This window comes from Crotalus tigris, unplaced genomic scaffold (genome assembly GCF_016545835.1).
Source record: "Crotalus tigris isolate CLP2741 ecotype Arizona unplaced genomic scaffold, ASM1654583v1 scf7180000017598.18339901613:2243638, whole genome shotgun sequence".
In the NCBI taxonomy this organism is placed as follows: domain Eukaryota; kingdom Metazoa; phylum Chordata; class Lepidosauria; order Squamata; family Viperidae; genus Crotalus; species Crotalus tigris.
Window position 1 is genome coordinate 989,765 of NW_024096502.1, and position 14,482 is coordinate 1,004,246.

Sequence of the window (14,482 nt, forward strand, 5' to 3'; positions counted from 1 at the left end):
GGTGACCAAAACTGGATGCAGTATTCCAGATGTGGTCTTACTAAAGATTTATACAGTGGTACTAATACCTCGCGTGATTTTGATTCTATGCCTCTGTTTATACAACCAAGGATTGTATTAGCTTTTTTGGCTACTGCCGCGCACTGCTGGCTCATGTTTAAGTGATCGTCCACTAGCACTCCATGGTCCCTTCTCACAGTTGCTGTTTTTGAGCCAGGTCTCACCTAATCTGTACTTATATCTTTGATTTTTCCTGCCTAAATGTAAAATGTACTGCTTTTCTCCACATTAAAACTCATTTTGTTGGATAGGGCCCATTGTTCAAGTCCGTCAAGATCTTTTTGGCTCCTGAACTTGTCTTCTGGAGTATTGGCTATTCTTGCCAGCTTAGTGTCATCTGCAAATTTCATGAGTTCCCCTTTTCCCCCCTCATCTAAGTTATTTATGAAGATATTGAAGAGTACTGGGGCTAAGACGGAGCCTTGTAGTACCCCACTGCTTCCTTCCTTCCATGTAGATGTAGTACCATTAAGTACTATTTTAAGTACCTAGTAGGATTTACTTCCCTAGATTGTATTTGAAGCTGAGCTCTAGAACTTCTCTTCAACTTGCCCTCATTAGGCTGCTGCACTGTATTATCTCCATCTTGCTTTAAAGTCAGCATCTTGGCAACCTAATGTGTGCCTATTGATGTATGTAATGTACATTACGACTTGAAATCAACTCCTCTGAATTTTATGGGAGATGCACTAATGCCAAACATAGGATTCCATCTTTGCTCGACGGGAGAAATTGCTTGGTTTTGATACTAGAGGTGTATTTGTACTGATTACAGGTGAATTGGGTGCTGAGACTTCTATACGGAAAAGTACTTTGTCCTTTGCTACTCTAGACATGGGGCACTCTCGTAAGCTAGGAAGGCTGAAGCCACTAGAGTGGAGTGCAGTTTTAGGAAACAGACAGGACTTCCAGCTGAGGAAGTAGGCGTGGGAGACCCATTTCAGTAGCACCTGTAAGGTGAAGCTCTTATTTGGAAATGAAATTGTCTGTAAGTTTGTGTGTCTGCAGGGGTGGGTAGAGGTCGCCCTGTGGCCTCCCTGGGCATGGTGCCCATTGGTGATGCTCCAAAATGTATAACTTCCAGAATTCTCTGCCACCATAGGAATGTTCTCTCTTCAATAATAATAATAATAATAATAATAATAATAATAATAATAATAATAATAGTAGTAGTAGTAGTAGTAGTAGTAGTAGTAGTAGTAAAGTTGGAAGGGACCTTGGAGGTCATCTAGTCCAACCCCCTGCTCGGGCAGGAAACCCTACACCATTTCGGACAAATGGCTGTCCAGTCTCTTCTTAAAACCTTCCAGTGTTGGAGCATTTACTGCTTCTGGAGGCAAGCTGTTCCACTGATTAATTGTTCTCACTGTCAGGAAGTTTCTCCTTAGTTCTAGGTTGCTTCTCTCCTTGATTAGTTTCCATCCATTGCTTCTTGTCCTGCCTTCAGGTGCTTTGGAAAATAGCTTGACTCCCTCTTTGATGGAGAAGTTGCTGAATACCATCCATGTTCAATATGCTATTCAAGTAAAACATAAGGATAGCTGCACTTTGTTTTCTATTAGGCTGATGATACATTGAATTGCAAAGGGAGTAAATAATGAATTAGAAAGAGATATGCCCAGGCACTTATTACCATGCCTGGTGGACATGCCCTGTCGCTAAGAAATATTGGTCTAAGATCCATAGATGGTTGGAAAAGATGATGAAACTACAAATAGAATTTAAACCAGAATTGTTTTTGTTAGGAATATTAAGACCTAATTAAGGCAAAGAGAATGACTACTTGATATTGCATGTTTTAACTGCTGCAAGGATGGTATTTGCCCAATTTTGGAAAAATGAGAATCTACCATCTGACCAGATTATTATCACCAAAATTTTAGAATGTGCAGAAATGGATAGACTAACATTAGAAATGAAAGAAAAAGATGATTCGATTTATTTTAGAACTTGGGGAAAAATTTATCAATGGTTAGAGACACGTTAGAATTTGAAGGGTTCAATATTTTAGAATAGTTGACTGATTTTTAATCGAGTTCTAACTAACATTTTGATGATACGATTACTTTTCCTGATTTACTGATTTTCATTTGTTACTTTTGATTGTTAGGATTTATTTTTTTGAGATTTTATTAGTAGTGTTTACTTAATAGATCAATGCATTTGTTTACTAATTGTTTTTAATATGTTACAGTTTAAGCTTTGTTAAAAGTGGTTGAATATGATATTTACTTATTATTATGATCTGGACAGTTGCTTGTTTGTTGAAGTATGTGATTATACCTATCCTTATTTTACCCTAATTCCTTATTTCCTTCCCCTCCCCCTTTCCTTTTACCCCTCCCTTTACCATACCTGTATTGTTCCTATTTTTCCTCACTTACATAAATTTAATAAATTTTTGTAAAAAAAAAGAGAGATATGTCCTTCCTTCCTTCCTTCCTTCCTTCCCTCCCTCCCTCCTTCCCTCCCTCCCTCCTTCCTTCCTTCCTTCCTTCCTTCCTTCCTCCCTCCCTTCCTTCCTTCCTTCCTTCCCTCCCTCCTTCCCTCCTTCCTTCCTTCCTTCCTTCTTTCCTTCCTTCCTTCCTTCCCTCCTTCCTTCCTTCCTTCTTTCCTTCCTTCTTCCTTCCTTCCTTCCTTCCCTCCTTCCTTCCTCCTCCCTCCTTCCCTCCTTCCTCTCCTTCCTTCCTTCCTTCACTTCCCTCTCCTTCCTTCTTCCTTCTTCCTTCTTCCTTCTTTCCTTCCTTCCTTCCTTCCCTTCCTTCCCTCCTTCTCCTTCCTTCCTTCCTTCCTTCCTTCCTTCCTTCCTTCCTTCTTTCCTTCCTTTTTTCCTTCCTTCCTTCCTTCCTTCCTTCCTTCCTTCCTCCTTCCTTCCTTCCTTCCCTCCTCCCTCCCTCCTTCCTTCCTTCCTTCCTTCCTTCCTTCCTACTTTCCTTCCTTCCTTCCCTCCTTCCTTCCTTCCTTCCCTCCCTCCCTCTTCCCTTTCTCCCCTTCTCTCTTCTCTCCCTCAAGCTCTCATCATGCTGGAATGTGACCTTCAGGCCTCTTGAGTTATCGCCTGTTGTTCTGAGCGCCCTGCGTCAATCTCTCCCCATCCCTTTTCTTTTTATCAGAACGGGCTGAACGCTCTCCATCTCGCCTCCAAAGAAGGCCATGTAGAAGTGGTGTCAGAGCTGATCCAGAGAGGCGCCAATGTGGACGCAGCAACCAAGGTCTGGAGCTGGTATCTGAACCTTGCATTGCTTTTCTACTGAGGCTCCATGCTCGCAGAGGGCAACTAAAGGAAGGAAAAGGCCTTAAGGCTTTAGCCAAGAGTAAAAGGGTGATGGGAGGTGCAGAGGGAAGGGAAAATCCTTTGGGGAAGGTAGAATTGCTGTTTCAGAGACCAGAACTAGACAAAGGCTGGTCAGGAGATGAATCTGTCCAACTTCAGCTTAAGTCCACTTCCTATAACATCCGTGATTATGAAGAACCAGATGTGATAGAGCACCACAGTTCTCTTAACGTGCTTTGCTGAAAAGCTACAGCCTACAGTACTCTGAGCCCAAAGGCAACATCCTGGTCAAGTGGTTTTGCATTCCGAAGACCTTGAATTGGACCACCGCTAGGCCTGGAAAGCCTTGGCCAGGGGTAGGCAACCTTGGCTCTTTTATGACTCGTGGACTTCAACTCCCAGAATTCCGGAGCCAGCCATGCTGAAGGGAAAGGGAGAGGTTTCCAATGTCAGCCATGATGTCTCAGGAATTCTGGGAGTTGAAGTCCACGAGTCATAAAAGAGCCAAGGTGGCCTACCCCTGGCCTAGATGATAGGAAACTTGTCTCTTTTATGACTCATGGACTTCAACTCCCAGAATTCCTGAGCCAGCCATGCTGAGGGGAAAGGCAGAGGTTTCCAAGCTGAGCCGTGCTGGCTCAGGAATTCTGGGAGTTGAAGTCCACGAGTCATAAAAGAGCCGAGGTGGCCTACCCCTGGGCTTGGCAATGACAGCTGTGTCGGTGGCCAGTGCAAATGTGTTCAAGAGCAGAAATCCAATGGGTTTTTTTAAATTTTATTTGTATTCAAATACAAATAATACAACACATATAAATAATACAAATAATACAACACATATAAATCTAAAGAAAAAACAATATAAAAAAAGTACAAATGCTACAGTGCACCCACACCCCTGGAGACCATTTTTATTACCTATATTTCTTCTCATATAACAACTAACAATGTACAAGATTGCCAAGCACATTATCAGGAGGAAGGAAAGAGAATTTGGCCATGGGTTCCATCAAATGTCAGAATCAGGACCCACCAAACCTCTAGTAGGGCAGTTGGAAACATTTTGCACGCTCCTAAACAGTAAGAGCTTTCCTGTTGCTCGGTTACTCCTTAGAAACCGACTCTCCAGCACTCTGCTTTGTTTGTGCAGAGTCGCCATTTTCATTCTCCTTCAAGGTCTCCGAGGAAGGGCTGGCACGGCTCTTCTGCAGCAGTGACACACCTGCAGATTTACGCCTGGGCCCAGCAGCTCCAGGGCTGGTGGAGGGCAGCTGGAGAGGCAGAGCTGATAGCCCTACTAGAAGAGAAACAGGATGGGCGCAGTGCACAGTGGCAATATCAGAATGAAAAACGGGGAATTAAATATATCTGCAAATGCAAAAAATAAAATGAAAGGATAAGAACGTTGCATCTCAACGGCAACGCTAGCTTATGAACCAGCATAATATGAATAAATGGCAGAAATTTAGATGGAAGGAGCAGATAAGGAGGGAGACCCAGGCGACACAGTATTGAATGACTGGAGGTTGTATAAATATTTATAGAAGTATATACCGATAAGGTTAGATAAATAGAAGTATTAATGTAAGAGAAAATTAATCTTATTGTATATAATACAGATAGGGAAATTTGGAGAGAGGAGTTGCTCGGACATTACCCCTGAATTGTATCTGAAGAGGGATGAAGAAAGGAGAGGAGAGGGAAAAGAGTAAAGGAGGAGAGAAGGAAGTAGGAAGGTTGGAGGAAGAGGAAAGGGGAGGAGAGTGGTGAAGGAGAGGAGAGGAAGAAGAGGGAAGTAGGGAAGAGAAGAAAGGGAGAAAGAAGGTAAAGAAGAAGGAGTGTGGATACAGTGAAAGGGGAAATGGGCGAGCAACAACAAAAGTCACGTGTATGTATTTATTTCATTTTATTAAAAGTATCTTATATATGAATGTTAAAAGAATGTATGTTAACATCTGATAAATATCACGGTATATGTATGGGGGAGAGTTTGGAAAAATAAAAAATTATTTAAAAAAAAAAAAAGAAATCTCAGGTGCGCCAAACCGTTAAGACAGTGGTTCTCAACCTGTGGGTCGGGACCCCATTTGGGGTCGAATGACCATTTCACGGAGGTCGCCAAACAAGGCTGTCCGCCATTTTTTCCCCTTTTCTTTGGCCACGCCCCTGGCACCCGGTGATGTATAAGTGGTTGGGGGTCACCACAACATGGGGAACTGTATTATGGGGTCGCGGCATTAGAAAGGTTGAGAACCACTGCGTTAAGACAAAGGAGTGCAGAAGTGTTCCTTTCTATTTTGAATTATCTATGGCTTGTCCCAGCCGGAGACAAAAGATTATAAACCTTGGCTGTGGCTAAAAGAAATAAAACCAGCTCCCATAAACTCCGGCTTTCTAATGACTTCTCACTTCTCTTCTCCCAAGCCCTGACATCCTTGTGCAAAAGAGGTCACTTCTGTTGCGCAAGTGCCTGTGTCATTTCATGGTAGTGTCTCGCCGTGCTGCAGATGCTGCCATTTGGCTACTAAGGATGCCCCCAGGATGCCTATGCTGGGCCCTTTTCGAATCCCCATTTGTGGTGATTCCTACAGCTAAGAGTTCGTATCCTGAGAATTAACCACATAGGAACGCAAGTTGCTCAAGTCGTCTAGTGAATTCTCCTTCACGGTGTGTCTCCTCCTGAAGCACAGTGAACTGTTGGCGCAGAGGAGCTTGTTTCCCAGTGCCTAAATCTCCAGTGGGTCATATCACAAAGCTTTCCAGTTATGCGTAGAATCCCTGTGTGGGTCATCTGGGGACCTCTGAGCTGTAAACAGGCTTGTTGATGTCTTCCTGCTGCCCCTGTGTTTGGAGAGCCTGGCACATTTTTCACATGCCTTTCACATCTCCCCTTACAGAAAGGAAACACAGCTTTGCACATTGCATCCTTGGCTGGGCAGACCGAGGTGGTGAAGGTGCTGGTTACGAATGGGGCCAACGTCAATGCACAGTCACAGGTAAAGCCATATTCACTGGAACCCTGATCTGCTGACAGGGGGGACTTTACCTCTTTTTACTTCTTACCAAAGTCCTTTAACCTCTTGGCATCTCTGTTGTAGCTTCTCTGGACTTAACAATGAAAAAGGATATTTGTCAGATAGAGAAGCATTGGAAAACACATTTCCGAAATTGGCTCAGTCCTCAGTGTGTGGACTTGGCACTGGTCACCTGCTTCAGCCTTCTACAATCCTATGCCTTCAAGATTTGCGGGATTCTGAAAAAAATCAATGTTTTTTTCCCCTGTTTTCCCCCCCCCTAGAATGGCTTCACGCCGCTGTACATGGCAGCCCAAGAAAACCACTTGGAAGTGGTTAAGTTTCTTCTTGATAATGGAGCTAGTCAGAGCCTCGCCACTGAGGTAAATGTTCATATATATATATATAAAATCTTTGCCAAAATATTAAATGTATTGTAGGATCATATATAAAGTAAATGAAGATGATTAGAGGTGAGTGATTTGCCTTTTAAGTAGTATCACAAGAGCTGTTCTTAAAAAAAAACGAAGATCCATAGGCAGCTGGGACCCACACAATCTAACTTCATTTTATTGCACATGGTTTTTATAGTATTCAACAGCATTCAACCCAACTTTGGTTGATCTCAAAGAGCGTAAAGACCCAGGAAGTCCGTGGGTGGGAGGTCATCCCAAAACCTAAGCCTTCTAGACCAGCCTGGAAAGTTCATAAAAATCCAGGCCAAAGGATTTTAATTGTAACTGTACTGAGTCATTTCAGTCAGTGTTGTTGATGTTACTGGGCAAAGTATTTTTCCATCCATAGCGACTGATTGTAAACAGGACCAGGTGGATAACTTCCTCATGTTTCAGAGTACAAATTAAATACCTAGAGACCCAAACTGCAGTTCTGATGAATGCTTATTTTCCTGAGTCCATGCGTTAACATGCAAAATGTAACATGGTCTGTTTGGTGGCTTGGTAAACAAGTTAAAAGGAATCCAGGCTTTGTGACAGGAAAGAAGGTCCCACATTCCCAAGCTTCCAAATGTCCACATTTTTTTTTTAGGAATTCAGGAAATTGAAAACCTCGCCCAACGGGGGGGAAGGATGCTCTGCGCCAGGCTTGTGGCCACTTTCTCCAGCATGAGCAACTTCCATTTTTTAGGCAGTGAACATTTGCTGAAGTTGATCCATTCTGTTCAGGATCAAAAGGAGGAAATGATTATGCACATGGTCGTTCATCATATGGATTGAATTCAGTTTGTGGGAATTCAAGTTGAGGTTCTGCCCTGTTCTTTGGACAACGTTTTTGGAGCAGAGCTCCTCACCTGTAGACAGGTGGCTCCTGGCCAGGAAATCCCAGGTGCTGCATCGAGAGAGATTACTAGAAACCAAACAGCCGTTCACAAGTCTGCACATCCCATATCACAATTCACTTTCCGTCCAGATGACTGGCAACCCCCATGACATTATTGACTTGGCCACCCACTTAATACCCTAACCTTGAAGTTCCACTTTTGCTGAAATGTTTCATGCCTTCAACTATAGCTGCAGTTCATTATTTGATACCTTCTTTTACATTTATGAAACGGTTATTGGTGATTGTAAAATCCCGTCAACTTTGTGAAGTAGGCACTATTGTGCAGTAGGCTTCAGTAGGCAAGGAGCAGACCAGCATAGTTACGTTATTATCATCATCATCATCATCTGGGAGTTGAAGTCCACAAGTCTTAAAGTTGCCAAGGTTGAGAACTCCTGCCTTGTACCATTTCGGACAAATGGCTGTCCAGTCTCTTCTTAAAAACTTCCAGTGTTGGAGCATTCACAACTTCTGGAGGCAGGTTGTTCCACTGGTTAATTGTTCTAACTGTCAGGAAGACTCAAACTAGACCTGGAGAACTGCTGGCAATTGCCTGTAATTTATACTCTGAGCCCACAGGGCCTTAACCAATCACAATACTTGAAAAACCCCGCCCAAATATGAATGTTCAAAGTTTCCCTCCAAAACAGTTGGGGGTAACAGGGTCATCTAAAGGTTAGTTTCATTTTAGCTTCACAAGCAGTTGGAGTTAAGTTAGTTTCACTTTAGCAGGGATTAACACAACTTTATATATATTCAATACATAACAGGCACCATAACCCCTTTTTTGCAGGGAAGTATTAAATAATTGCAATGAGAACCATGTGTACAGTTGTCTTCTTCAGACAAGTAATTTCCAGATTTTTTTCTCTTCTTTTTATTGAAACACTGACAAAACAGATGTTGCAGAAAGATCTATTGGTTTATATTGGTGCTTCTTTGCTGACACTTTTTTTAAAAAAATGCAGTGATCATCTGTGACAGATGTTGTAACATCTGCTGATGGCTGCGCCTTGTTCCTTTGGTAGGATGGCTTCACCCCGTTGGCTGTGGCTCTCCAGCAAGGTCACGACCAGGTGGTCTCCTTGTTGCTCGAAAATGACACCAAAGGCAAAGTCCGGCTTCCTGCGCTCCACATCGCTGCGCGCAAGGATGACACCAAGGCGGCCGCTTTGCTACTGCAGAACGACCACAATGCCGACGTGGAGTCCAAGGTTAGTTACGCAACGTTTGTTTTTCTTCAAAAGACATTGATTGATGTGTGCCCTTCTTCCTCTGCTGCTCCTTGACAGGAGTTTTGATTATGGAAGACGACTCTGTCCTGTGCCATGGCTTAATAAAAACCACTTTTTCAAACTGAATTGAATGTTGAGCTTAAAGGCACAAAGCAACTTTAGTCAAGCAATTTATAGTGTGACTCCACCAGTTATTGCAAATGTAGAAACGGGCAGCACCAGGAGATCCCTGGAGATTCTCAGTCATCCAGGTCAGGGTTGTCTCAAAGGTGTTTTTTTCCATGAGAAGGGGGCGTTGTCTTACCTGAACGCCTTTTCTCAGCATTGGAGCAGATAGATTAAGACAACCCATCTGTGGATTCTCCATCCAATCATGCTGGAGAAGAAAAGTGTTTTCAAGGAAAGAAAACCAAGAACGTCCAGTTGCCTTTTAGAAAAGCACCTTTGGGACAGCAGCATCAGGAGGCTTGTTAAGTTGGCTGCTGCTCCGGAACTGGTGGACTTGTTAGCGTTTGATTGATAAGCCTCTGCTCTGTAACTCAAAAGCGATGAAGGAAACATGCAGCTGGTGGTGAGAAGTCCTTCTCTGTTTGAAGCATTTGAGGTCCCCCCAAGGGGCTATTGCAGTCTTGAGATTACTTTGCTGAGCCCACTCTCACTCTAGTGCAGGACAGCAAAAGAGTCATTCCAGGGCTAGCTGTGTGACCCCATCGCCCAGGGGTAGGCAACCTTGGCTCTTTTATGACTGGTGGACTTCAACTCCCAGAATTCCTGAGCCAGCCATGTTGAGGGGAAAGGGAGAGGTTTCCAAGCTGAGCCATGCTGGCTCAGGAATTCTGGGAGTTGAAGTCCACCAGTCATAAAAGAGCCAAGGTTGCCTACCTCTGCCATAGCCCATGAACCAAGGACTGGAGCCAAGCATTGGGTGACCCTTGTTTAATTTTGAAGGGATAGGTCAATTGATAGGGCAAAATAGGGGCCTTTAAGATGCTTGAGGAGCCCTTGAAGGGCCTGAGGTTGCTTCCCAAAATGGTTCTGGCCTGGCTCACCTTAGATGTGTTCCTTGACACACCGAGCGAAGCCTGACACAGCTTCCAGCGCTGGGAAAGTGACTCTCCTTTCTTCTTGTCGTACGAGAAACTGACAGGAGTCAAAATCAAGAAGTCTAGAACGGAAGGCTTCCATGGAACAGAGTGAGTGAGAGAGAGAGAGTGAGAGGGCGAGAGAGAGAAAGAGAGAGGGGTTTTTTGATTTTCCCCCAAGGAGTAATTTACTTCCATGTTTAAACCATTTGTGTTTTCTGCTGGTCAGCCCTGCTTCCTTTCTGTGCTTGTTTGTGATTTTATTTTAGCCTCATCCGGCCTTCGCAAAGCTTTCTGCCCCATTATGGCTGTTGGAGAACTAACCATTCATTTTCCCCCCCTTTCCTTTGCTTCCCAATGTGTTAACCTAGATGATGGTGAATAGAACAACCGAGGTATATCTCTCTATCTATATAAAGTCTTCTCTGTGTCTCAACTATGGGTTCTCTCTGCGCATCATCGCTCTTCTCCTACCACTCAGAGCTGCTGCTTCTTCTCTTCCTTCTCTTCTCTTCTCTGCACTGCCTTTTAGAGGAGTAGAGAACGGCATGTGCCGAAGGGTGGCATGTGCTGATGGGGATGGTGGTGGTGGTGGTGGGGTGTGTGTGATGGGGAATGTAGTGGAGGGCAGGGTTTTCTGCAGCTGAGTCCCACGCTTAAAAAAATGCCCCTTAAGAGAGCTTCAGTGGAAATCATGGTCTCCCCGCCCCCGCCCCCGAGGCAGAAGATGGGGTCTGACCGGGTCTCCATTGCTGTGTCGAGGTTTTTTTACATGCTCCGTGCAAAGCTGCAGACATCTCTGTCCACTTCTGCACCGGGGACTGGCTCCTGCATGACACTCGGTTGTCGGCATCCACCAGAAGGGACGGATTCTTCCCAGGGACTCGGAAAAGCCCAAGACAGAGCATGGCTTGCCAACCATTACGGAAGCGGAGGGGTTCCCGATGAAATTTTCACTCGTGGTGGTGGGAATGGACGGAATGGCTGCATGTTTTAGCATTTGTCAAAACAGCGGAACTTCTTTTTTTAAAAAACCCAAAACAAAACGATCACTCATCGGAGCGACTTGCTGAACCTCTTCATTGGGATGGATACTTTCTAATGAAATTGTAAGATTCATCCAGCCTGTTTGCTCACATGGGAGACTTCATCTTATATAAAATACTTTTTTTTTAAAAAAACCCACCTCTTATTCATTTCTTTTAGATTAGACTCTGGTGTTGCTTCAATTAGCACCTGTCTTTGATTTTTGAATAGTAAAAATAGCCAGGCATTATTTTAGAGCAGGGCTTTTCAACCAGTGGTATGGGTACCACCTGTGGGACATTGGCACCTGGCAGGTGGTACGCGACCATCCTAGAAAAGTGGTAGCGGGGGAGGGGAATGAGATGAACTGGTGGCAGCACCGCACAAGCGTGAGCGACAGATGGCTGGAGCTGCAGGACTGTCAGGGCTCAGCGGAAGCACCAGGATCAGTGCTGCTTTCCAGCTGATCAGCGCTTCTTTGGGGCTGTCAGGGCTCAGTGGAAGCGCCAGGATCAGCGCCAGGCTCCAGCTGGAGCTCGGCACTGATCCTGGTGCTTCTGCTGAGCCCTGAAGAAGCACCAATCAATTGGAAAGCAGCACTGATCCTGGCGCCTCTGCTGAGCCCAGAAGAAGCACTGATCAGCTGGATTGTTGCAGCATCTACATGGTTTTGTGATTTACATTCAGATGCTTGGCAACTGATTCATATTTATGGTGGTCGCAGTGTCCCAGGGTCATGTGAAGTGACCAAAACCTGCTGCAACCACCCAGCAGATGGGTGGAATAAAAATCAAACACCCCCCCCACCCCACCTCAGCTGCCAATACCCAACAGAAATGCTCACAACAATGAAAACCTCGAACAGGAGGAAGAGCACCACCAGGTGGGTAGGCAGGTGTCTTGCTCAGCTGTGGCTTGGGGGGCACTTTTTTCAGTGCCATTGTAACTTCAAACAGTCATTAAGTGAAGACTACCTGTACTTTATCACTTTTTTTCCTTTTTTGGGGGGTCATCAAGTTTTTGACACCTTGCTGGGTGACAGGTGGTACTCGGATGTTGCCATATCCTAAAAGTGGCACAATGGGTGAAAAGGTCGAAAAGCCCTGCTTTAGAGGTGTTCTTTCTAAACTTCAGCAGGGAAAACTTTAAAATGTTTAACTGGCAAGAATGCAGAAATATTCATCCCAAATAGATGTTTCCGAAAATACATTGACGTCATTTGCCTTCCATTAGCAGCAGTTTTTGGGGCCGTTTCTTTTTGAAATAGGCAAATACGTTTTCCTTCTCTCTCTTCCAAAATATGAGTAACATATTTACTTCGGAGCTCTCCCTAATCTCCCCATCCTCAGACGAGCCATTAAGCAAAACAGTGGTGAAAATTAGAACAACGACCGCCCCATTTGGGGAACATGCATTATAGAAGCTCCTGCAAGACATTTGTACAAATAACAATAATTGATCTTTTGCTGTGTATGTTGTGGTTGTTTTTCTTTATCTTTCAGAGTGGCTTTACTCCTCTACACATAGCTGCTCACTACGGGAACATCAACGTAGCTACACTGCTGTTAAACCGTGGGGCGGCTGTGGACTTTTCTGCCAGGGTATGTTGCAATCTGTAAAAAAAAAATCATCTCCTATTCTGTTTAGGGCTACTCCTTTGACCCGGAACCTTCTAAGCCTTTGGACTACAACCCCCATCATCTCTTTTCAGTAGACATCCTAAGCAGAGAAGCTTCAGGGCCTTGTTTAGGGCAGAGGCTGGGGGCTGATTTGCTAAGAAGGTTGGGAATTTGCATCCTGTAACACGTAGGAACATTTCCGAGAACGGTGAAGAAGGATTTTTTTTCAAATCTGGAGATTCGATTTCAAATCTTTGCTCCAGTCATCTCTTGATTGCTTGGTGGAACTGATTAAGAAAGAAAAGGAAACCAGCTCCCTCTGGTCTGGCTCTTGGGGACCCCCTGGGAACAATCATGGGGGTCTCTTGCCAACCATGCAGAAGTCACTCATCCTGATATGGGTGGAGGAAGAAGTGAAGGTTGCTCCTGCAGAATTAATGGTTTGATTTGGATGGCAGTTGAGCTTTTGGTGTTTTTTCCCCCCTTTAATGATGAGTCTTTTTGGGTTCATATCAAGGACAACTTCATTGAAATGAGTCATCACAAGAAGAGCACTTCAGATAATGATGATGATGATGATGATGATGATGATGATGATGATGATAATGTTGGAAGGGACTTTGGAGGTCATCTAGTTCAACCCCCTGTTCAGGCAGGAAACCCTATACCATTTTGGACAAATGGCTGTCCAGTTTCTTCTTAAAAACTTCCAGCGTTGGAGCATTCACCGCTTCTGGAGGCAGGTTGTTCCACTGGTTAATTGTTCTCACTGTCAGGAAGTTTCTCCTTAGTTCTAGGTTGCTTCTCTCCTTGATTAGTTTCCACCCGTTGCTTCTTGTCCTGCCTTCAGGCGCTTTGGAGCATAGCTTAATTCCCTCTTCTTTATGGCAGCCCCTGAGATATTGGAATACTGCTATCATGTCCCCCCTTTGGGTATGTCTAAACTAGACATACCCAATTCTAGCAACTGTTCCTTATATGTTTTAGCCTCCAGTCCCCTGATCCTCTTTGTTGCTCTTCTCTGTACTCTTTCTAGAGTCTCAACATCTTTTTACATTGTGGTGACCAAAACTGGATGCAGATAGTTTAAGAGGACAACCATGCTCCAAGCAAGAGCCAGTTTCATTCCAGGAGAAGGAAGAACACTTCCCTGGAAAAGAAAAAAACCAAAGATACGAGTACAGATTAGGGGAAACTTGGTTCGAAAACAGTAACTGTGAGAGGGACCTTGGAGTCCTAGTGGACGATCACTTAAACATGAGCCAGTGGTCTGCAGCAGCAGCCAAAAAAAAAAAAAAAAAAAAGCTAATACAATCCTTGTTTGCATAAACAGAGGAATAGAATCAAAATCACATGAAGTATTAGTTGTTGTTGTTAATTGCGAAGTCGTGTCCGACCCATCGCGACCCCATGGACAACGTTCCTCCAGGTCTTCCTGTCCTCTACCATCTTCTGGAGTCCATTTAAGTTCACACCTAGTGCTTCAGTGACTCCATCCAGCCATCTCATTCTCTGTCGTCCCCTTCTTCTATTGCCCTCAATCTTTCCCAGCATTAGGCCCTTTTCCAATGAGTCCTTCCTTCTCATTAAGTGGCCAAAGTATTTGAGTCTCAACTTCAGGATCTGGCCTTCTAAAGAGCAGTCAGGGTTGATCTCTTCTAGGACTGACCGGTTTGAACGCCTTGCAGTCCAAGGGACTCGCAGGAGTCTTCTCCAGCACCATAGTTCAAAGGCCTCAATTCTTTGGCGCTCAGCCTTTCTTATGGTCCAACTTTCACAGCCATACATTGCAACTGGGAAAACCATGGCCTGGACTATACGCACTTTTGTTGGC

At 44.3% G+C, this 14,482-nt stretch overlaps 1 protein-coding gene across 38 annotated transcripts in view; it reads left to right on the plus strand.

The window, feature by feature from the left end:
• ANK3 (ankyrin 3) overlaps positions 1-14,482 on the plus strand; it is a 338,705-nt gene that overhangs the window by 187,578 nt on the left and 136,645 nt on the right. For 29 of the 38 annotated variants that reach the window (XM_039366374.1, XM_039366365.1, XM_039366433.1 and 26 more), the window contains 6 exons: positions 3,174-3,272; positions 6,229-6,327; positions 6,630-6,728; positions 8,715-8,900; positions 10,375-10,398; positions 12,532-12,630. In XM_039366374.1, coding sequence (XP_039222308.1) covers positions 3,174-3,272; positions 6,229-6,327; positions 6,630-6,728; positions 8,715-8,900; positions 10,375-10,398; positions 12,532-12,630 — 606 coding nt within the window. The remainder of the gene's footprint in view (positions 1-3,173; positions 3,273-6,228; positions 6,328-6,629; positions 6,729-8,714; positions 8,901-10,374; positions 10,399-12,531; positions 12,631-14,482) is intronic. The other 9 variants (XM_039366672.1, XM_039366453.1, XM_039366417.1 and 6 more) reach the window with 1 other exon arrangement.